At 43.0% G+C, this 7,272-nt stretch overlaps 1 protein-coding gene across 1 annotated transcript; it reads left to right on the top strand.

Annotated features, from left to right (window-relative positions):
• Nucleotides 1-5,283, top strand: LOC118789528 (nucleoporin NUP35-like). Its single transcript, XM_036545996.1, has 9 exons — nt 1-106; nt 549-713; nt 1,283-1,410; nt 1,518-1,575; nt 1,846-1,987; nt 3,046-3,115; nt 3,978-4,106; nt 4,703-4,858; nt 5,185-5,283. The coding sequence occupies exons 1-9, from the start codon at nt 94-96 to the stop codon at nt 5,260-5,262; spliced, it is 939 nt and encodes a 312-aa protein (XP_036401889.1). The 5' UTR covers nt 1-93; the 3' UTR covers nt 5,263-5,283.
• Nucleotides 5,284-7,272: the final 1,989 nt, after the last annotated feature.

The raw sequence follows: 7,272 nt of genomic DNA, 5'->3' as shown, positions 1-7,272 counted from the left end.
TCTTGCTGTCTTACGTTGTGCCCTTAAGGCATTTTAATTGAATTCAACTAATTCCACCTGTGTCAGTCAATAAGTTATATTATTTTACTGGCTATGGAATTACAAGGTGGGTCCTGTTTATTTTTACACCGTTGTGTCGTGTGGCTGTCAAGCTAACGTTAGCAAGCCTCAGAAAGAACTAGAAACTTAGCGAACCTGGAAAGCAGCTGAAACTGACGTTAGCAAACACGCAGCGATGGCTAGCTGGCTCGTCTTTCACAGTGTTTCATTTATGTAAAATAAGTGGCTGTTAGCTAGACTGAGAAGAAACCGTTAGCTAGACTGTTTTTCTTTTCAGTTCCATATGATTTGCTAACTAACTCGTGGCTTGTTGGCTTGTCGTAACTTGTTGGCTAACTTTAGCTAATTATGAGCTTACTGCTATAGGAATAACCAGAACATGAGCAGCATCAGTTCGGTGTTCATACAAATGTATTGGAGTGTTGTTCAAGCAAGTATCTCAGTTATCTACTCGCACATTTGTTAACATGCTTTTGCTCGACATGCAGGGACGGAACCGATGTCCCTGGGTTCGCCCACCTCCCCCAAACCCGGCCCAGGTGCCCAGTTTCTGCCCGGGTTTCTGATGGGTGACCTGCCAACACCGGTCACGCCCCAGCCTAGGAGCATCGGCACCCCGGGTGGGATAGAGCTGCGGTCGCCACTGATGGCAGGTAAGTGTAAAAACTCCTACGCCCTCACTTACAGTGGCTTTGTTCACACAGGGAGGCTTTCTGGTAACGTGTTTAAAATGGGAAATTCTGTAATCGAATAAACTAGCAACAGGAAAAAATGTGTTTTAAAATTGGTTGCCAGTTACGTTTACGTTTATTCATTTGGGAGACGCTTTTATCCAAAGCGACTTACAAGTGAGGTAAAGTACAACACAAACAAAAAACCATAAGGAGTCAACAATATAATAATAATTGATGCCCAGGTGTACCTTCTCCATGTAATGTGATATTTATAAGTGTGAATGCAGTGTTAAGGGAAAGGTTTTAACTGGTTTCCATTCTGACATTAATGTTTGTTCTTTTTGCTTGGTTGGTCTGAATTTTCTGTAGAACAGTAAGCACTGTACATTGTAGCTAGTTCTGTGGGTTTAAGAAGTGTCTACGTAAATAATACATGCTGATGGTGACTGTGAAGAAGCTGGCAGGTTCTTCACAGTGATGATGATGATGATGATGATGATGTCGATGTCAAGGTATCCACGGATGCTGTCCCTTCTGTCCCCTCTCAGGTGGGTCACCTCCTCAACCTGTGGTCCCCACCCCTAAGGACAAAAGTGGAGCACCCCCAGTGAGGAGCATATATGATGATCTGGCCAGTCCCGGGATGGGGATATCCCCCCTCAGCTCACGCAAGCAGGTGCGGACGTACGCTCACCTTGTCTGAGCTTACCGCTCTTCTGGTGGTTGTCCTGCTTGATGCATTCATCTGTCATGCTGTTGCTAAGTACCTGTCCCTCCCCCCAGCCGTTCTCAGTGATGCAGACCCCGTTGTCTGGGTTGGTGGCCTCCACACCAGGAACACGTGAGTATTTTTCATTACAGGGGAGGAACTAACACTCACTGCCTAGCAGCAGGAGCCATGCCAGATTTTGTAAGAGATGGGTTAGTTTTACAGAGTGGAGACCACCTGTTGTCGGTACACTCTCTTGCGTCTTGTAAGACCAAGAATGCCTCGGTATGCCACGCCTGGAGGTGCTGTTCCCATTCCTCTACTGATTAATATTTCCAAAGGAAGAAAATAATTCTTTTTCTCCTTTCTCTTTTTTTCCCCTGTTGTTTTTGATTTCGGCAGCATCAAGTATTTTTAGCCCTGCTGCCGTTGGCCAACAGAGAAAGTCTGTGCTCTCCCCAGCCCAGGTAGACCCCTTCTACACTCAAGGCGATGCTCTGTCGTCAGAAGATAACCTGGACGACACGTGGGTCACAGTTTTTGGGTAAGTCTGTAAGGCTCTTTTCCACACTTTGTTTAAAAGAGGGAATTTTGTTAGTATGTCAGATCTACTCAGAATATAGTGTTAAAACACGGCGCCAATAATCTGCAACCAGAAGCTGATGATGGGGCAGTAACATTTCAAGGGATGTGTTGGTCCTTGCTCATCTCCCTGTGTTTGCGCAGGAGATGGAAACAGTCTTCTGATACACTTGGATGCAGCAAATGGCTAATCTCTCTCACAAGGCTCACAGAGCAGTGCTGCAGAGTGGGTGCCCATTGGAGGATAGGTGCTTCTTTGCTGATGCCAGCTGAGCGCCCCTGTCCCCGATGGAGCAAAGCCAATGTGTCCCCACACTGCGGGCTCCCAGTCATTGCCAGCTGATGACGTGGCTGGGATCGAACCCAGGCCCTAGAGCTCAGGTTGCATCAAAGGCGAGCACCTTAATCACTGAGCCACTCTTTGAAATTGCGTTTCTCCTTTGTTTTCAAGGAAAGAAATGTTAACAAATAATCAATGAGAAGGGATTTAAGCTGAAGTTAGTGGGTGGGGGTCACCTGGAGCCTTCACAATGCAATTATCGGAAGGAAGCTTTGACTGCGAAGTTGTCTGAGAGAGCCAACCCAACCTATCTACTTAAACGCTTGAGTTTTCCAGTAAGCATGTGCATTGATTGTTTCATTTAAGCACAAGGTGGTGTGTGCACGTGTTTTTGTGCTCTGGGCTATTTAGTTTATGATGCAGACATTATTGCAGATATGCTGCATGCATAGTTATAATCTCTTTGTCACTGTTTTTTTATTTTGAAAAACAAAAACGAAAGATTCACAAACAAGAAAAAAAAATGAGATAACAAGTGATATAGAATATGTCATAGCAACAGAAATAATTTACACCCAAGGTGTGTGGGTGCAGTAGGCACAGCAGGTGACAGGCTGGTCATTTTCGAACGTCAGGCTGAAAAGGGGGAAAGCAAAGGCCTTCGTTCTCGACTGTGTTTGTCGTCTCGTCACACGCAGCAGAAATGCACGCCCACGCGACGCTCCTTTTCATTTCGGCAGGTTTCCTCCAGCTTCAGCCTCGTACATCCTTCTGCAGTTTGCCCAGTATGGAAACATATTAAAGCATGTGGTAAGAACTCTTTTTGGTGCTCATTTAGAGGAAACATCTTTAAACTGGCTCTGGCTAAATCAAAACTGGGCATTAGAGCATCTTGTTGTGCTTGACTGCGCTCATATTCAGCACAGGGGGTAAATGATTAAGATTCAAGAACATTACGATACTAACAAACATGCTTATGTGGAAATGTAGATTAAAATGAAGACGTCCTATCGCTGAACACGTATATTACAGGGCATTCTTCATATTCAGTTAAAATAAACCTGCGCTACTGCAAGAGGTCATGTAATCCATCACATGTATATTTTTCTCACTTTAAATGAAGTGTGCAGCTGTATTAAGTATCCATTGTGGTTTACGCAGCTATCCATCTTAAACAGCAAGATGAAATCTAATAAACTCGTTTTGCCTCTGAATGTCATGCAGGAAGCAATTTCTCTTCTTTTGACTTTTCCCAAATTAAGTTCCGTCCTCCAGTGATTCAGTGAATAGATGCATTCCCCTGTTTTCATGCACCAGGCCTTTCCTACTACGAACTCTGCTCACTTTTAATCCTTTGTAGATAGGTTTTAAAAGAGGCTCAGAAGCACTTCCTAATGTGCTCAACTGTAGTGTTACATATCCTAGCCTGACACAAGCTGCAGGCTGAAAGTCTGTTAAACTGGGTAGTTCAGGCAATATGTGTTTAATCACTGACCCTTTCACATATTGCAGTCAGCAGCTGTAGCGTTTCCAAGTGCTTGAGTGCCATTTCTAGTACCTGAGTACTCACACCCACATCCTGTCACAACACATAATGTTTCCATGATAACACTCTGTAATTAGTATGTGTTTAATTTACCCATTGATTTCTTTTTTTAATCTCCACCTGCAGATGTCCAACACTGGCAACTGGATGCATATTCACTATCAGTCTAAACTCCAGGCTAGGAAAGCACTGAGTAAAGATGGGAAGATCTTTGGGGAAACCATCATGATCGGGGTTAAACCGTGCATAGATAAGGTAAGTGGCTCAAGTGGTCCGATTTTGGAATGCTTTGGAAATTAAAAACAAACAATAAAAACAACATATTTTTTCATGCCACTTCCTAAAGGAATCATGCCAGTGTGATGTTCTGTAAGAATGAGTTTACTTGTGTCGTGTGTGTTTTAAAGGAGAACTCTTTGTTCATGTTCCTGAATTAAACATTGATATGTGATATGTATGGGGCGCTTGCATGCATGACTGTGTGCTCCGAGCCCTCTGCTGTAAGCCTGCGAGTGAACCATGATCTTCTGGTCCATCATTCATTAATACCAGTCTTGGCTTTCAAAGAGAGTGAACAGGGGAATACAAAACCTTACTGAACGTAGCCGCTTTTCCCGCGGACGGCTCTCTAATCACTCGGTCACAGAGAGTCATACAGAAAGGCTTTGTGGGTGTATTAATGTGCAGTCCATGCATGGCGATGCTGTAATTACTGTGACGTTGGGTGAAAGCTGCTGACAGCTGAAAAGGGGAGGTGACGCTCAGGAGCCCTGGGTGGCGGATGACGCGCTGACAGCGCGGCGCTTGCCTTCTTTCGCGCGGTTTGTGTTCACGCTGGATCTTACTGGCAGAGTGTGATGGAGGGCTCAGACAAAGGAAGCTCCTCCTCCAGCTCCGCCTTCACCCCGGTGAAGACCAATGGCACGCCCAGCCAGCCCGTGGCCACGCCCCGCTCCGCCATGAGGCCCCTCAGCGCCGCCTACAAGGCCTCCAGCAACGACTACCAGGTACAGAGCAGGGGCTTCTTGGGCTGATGACTGCGCTCACTCAAAAGCAGCTGGATTTACATTTGGTTTAAGATTCTTTAGGTATTACGGTGTAGTGGCGAGCAGCCAGCTGGATAGCTTGTGAGAATTGTAAGCTGTGTAGGTTGCTTTGGATGATCATATCTACAAATGTAACATGATGTACATCTTTTGAAAAGCTGTATGGCCTTGTCAGTGACTCTTCGGGCATGTGAACTTTAATCTGGGGTAGACTGCCACTTAAAAAAGGAATGACATGTTAAACTCTTCATTAATAACTTCAGTAACTTCATACTCTTTCTTTCTAGGTTGTTTCTGATCGACAGACCCCAAGGAAAGATGACAGCTTTGTTTCTAAAGCGATGGAGTACATGTTTGGCTGGTGAAAGGCCTTATCCTTGTGGGTGAAAAAGACTGATTTACAGACAGTAATGCCTATGGGTTTATCCTGTTAAAAACTTGCTTGTCTGAGTGTGCAACCGGTATCCAACATTTAAATCTTTTAAAATTGTAAAGTACTTTGCACTTTATGTAGCTGTGAATTGTGCCAGGTCAATTGAGATATGTACCATATACAGGAGTTGAGAAAGCAATTTACTGTATAGTCTGTAAAATAAGGTGCTCAGTAGAGACCAAAACATAATGCATCATAGACAGCAACACTATGATCATGAAGTCTTAATAGTCACCTATGAAGTTTTTTTTGTAAGCTTGAAAGGGTAACTTCACTGTAAATTAAATTAATTGATACATTTGCGTTACGGATTAGTTTTTATAATAGTAGGTATCCTACTCTAAAGCTCTTGTTTTAATTACAAAGAGCACAGGCTAACCCTTTTATAGTTTTGTAACTACTTCATGCCATCCCGCCTTCCTAGAGTCCAGAGTGCATGAACTGTCCAGAATGCATTGGCATGTGGTAGGAGTAATTCAGTATAAACAAAATTAAATTGTTTGAAGCACTTGTTCTTGTTAATGTACATTAGCTAATGAAATCTAATCAAAATTTTAAAGTGAAATGCTGCAGCACCCCTTAACCACCACACAGCCCCCCAAATGTGCAAGAAAAAAAAAAGTGGAATTGCATTGAGAATTGGAAACGTACTTAATTTAAAATGAAAAGAGCAATGCAATTCAGAAACCCAGCTCATCAACTGCTTCGCTCTGCAGGAAATTCATTTTGCTAAAAATACGTTTGCTAAGACTAAAACACTGTTAATCTAAGTAGCAATGATAAATTGTTGAAATACATAAAGAGAAATGCCAAAAGTACAGGTGATGAACAAGTACTGTTACATGCTGTTTGTTCACAAACACGCTGGGAGTCATTCGTTACTGTTCACTCGATGTCCATTACGCAGACTGCATGAACGGCCCTCACGCATGTACAAGGTAACTTTGTGTTTCTGTTGGTGAATAAAACCGAATCCACGATCAGCTCATCAGATTGTTTCTCCACATCGACTCTTGGGTGCCAGTTCTTCTCCTGTTAAGGGAAACGTCTTCTTTAATGTATTTAGAGGGTTCCAAAAGAGGGCCACCCTTGGGGCTACTGACTTTGCCAGACATGATGTCTGTGATTTTGTAATATTTCAGATAAATAAATCAGAATGTCAGCTAAATGTCAAGTTTACGGAGGCAGAAAGCGTAGGTTTGCCCGTGAGTTCTTTTAAAAATTGATCGCTGTGAAAAGGGGTCAGATGAGTTTTGTGGGGGGATGGGAAACGTCAGATTCATCATGTAAACATGGATGATGGACAGTTAGCATTTGTAGTGCATTTAGGTTGCGGAATCATTCAATATCTAGCTAGAGTTCAATATCTAGCTAGAGCTAAGAAGTATCAACATTTCAGTAAGTGATTAATGGCTTAAGTGTTTCAGCAAAGTTACATGGTTTGAGGTTTATGTGAGATTGGTGGGGGGGGCTGCCTTATGGCAGGGTCTTATAAAGCAAGCATTCATTCTTTACTAATGCATTCGGGAAGGGGTAGTCACGGGCTGAACTCAGAGCGCAGAAATGTGGAATGAAAGGAAATTTTTTTTCACCTGGGAAATGGTTCCTTGCTTTCCAGTATGTATAGCTGTTAAACTATAAGGAAAGGAACAATGTTCAATCTCAGACTTTCAGTGAAGTTACCCTTTAAGCTTGTCTACATATTAAACAGGTGTCTCTTTAATGAAAAGAGGCAAAGTGAAAAGATGTCGAAAATAACCATCCAATGCTTTTTTAAAAGTTACACCTTTCCTTAAATGTGTCCAGTGGAGGGCTTAAAAATTCATTGAAATGCGTTTTGTATTTTGTAACATTTTTTTTTAGAGAAGATGGTCTCGCTGTGCTGGTGGGCTCTTGCGTCAGGCTCTGTGTTAATTTTAGCTACGGTTCAGCCTCACCATTT

This window comes from Megalops cyprinoides, chromosome 14 (assembly GCF_013368585.1).
Source record: "Megalops cyprinoides isolate fMegCyp1 chromosome 14, fMegCyp1.pri, whole genome shotgun sequence".
Classification (NCBI taxonomy): domain Eukaryota; kingdom Metazoa; phylum Chordata; class Actinopteri; order Elopiformes; family Megalopidae; genus Megalops; species Megalops cyprinoides.
Note: the sequence above shows the minus strand (reverse complement) of the source record. Positions and strands in the feature narration are given on the sequence as shown.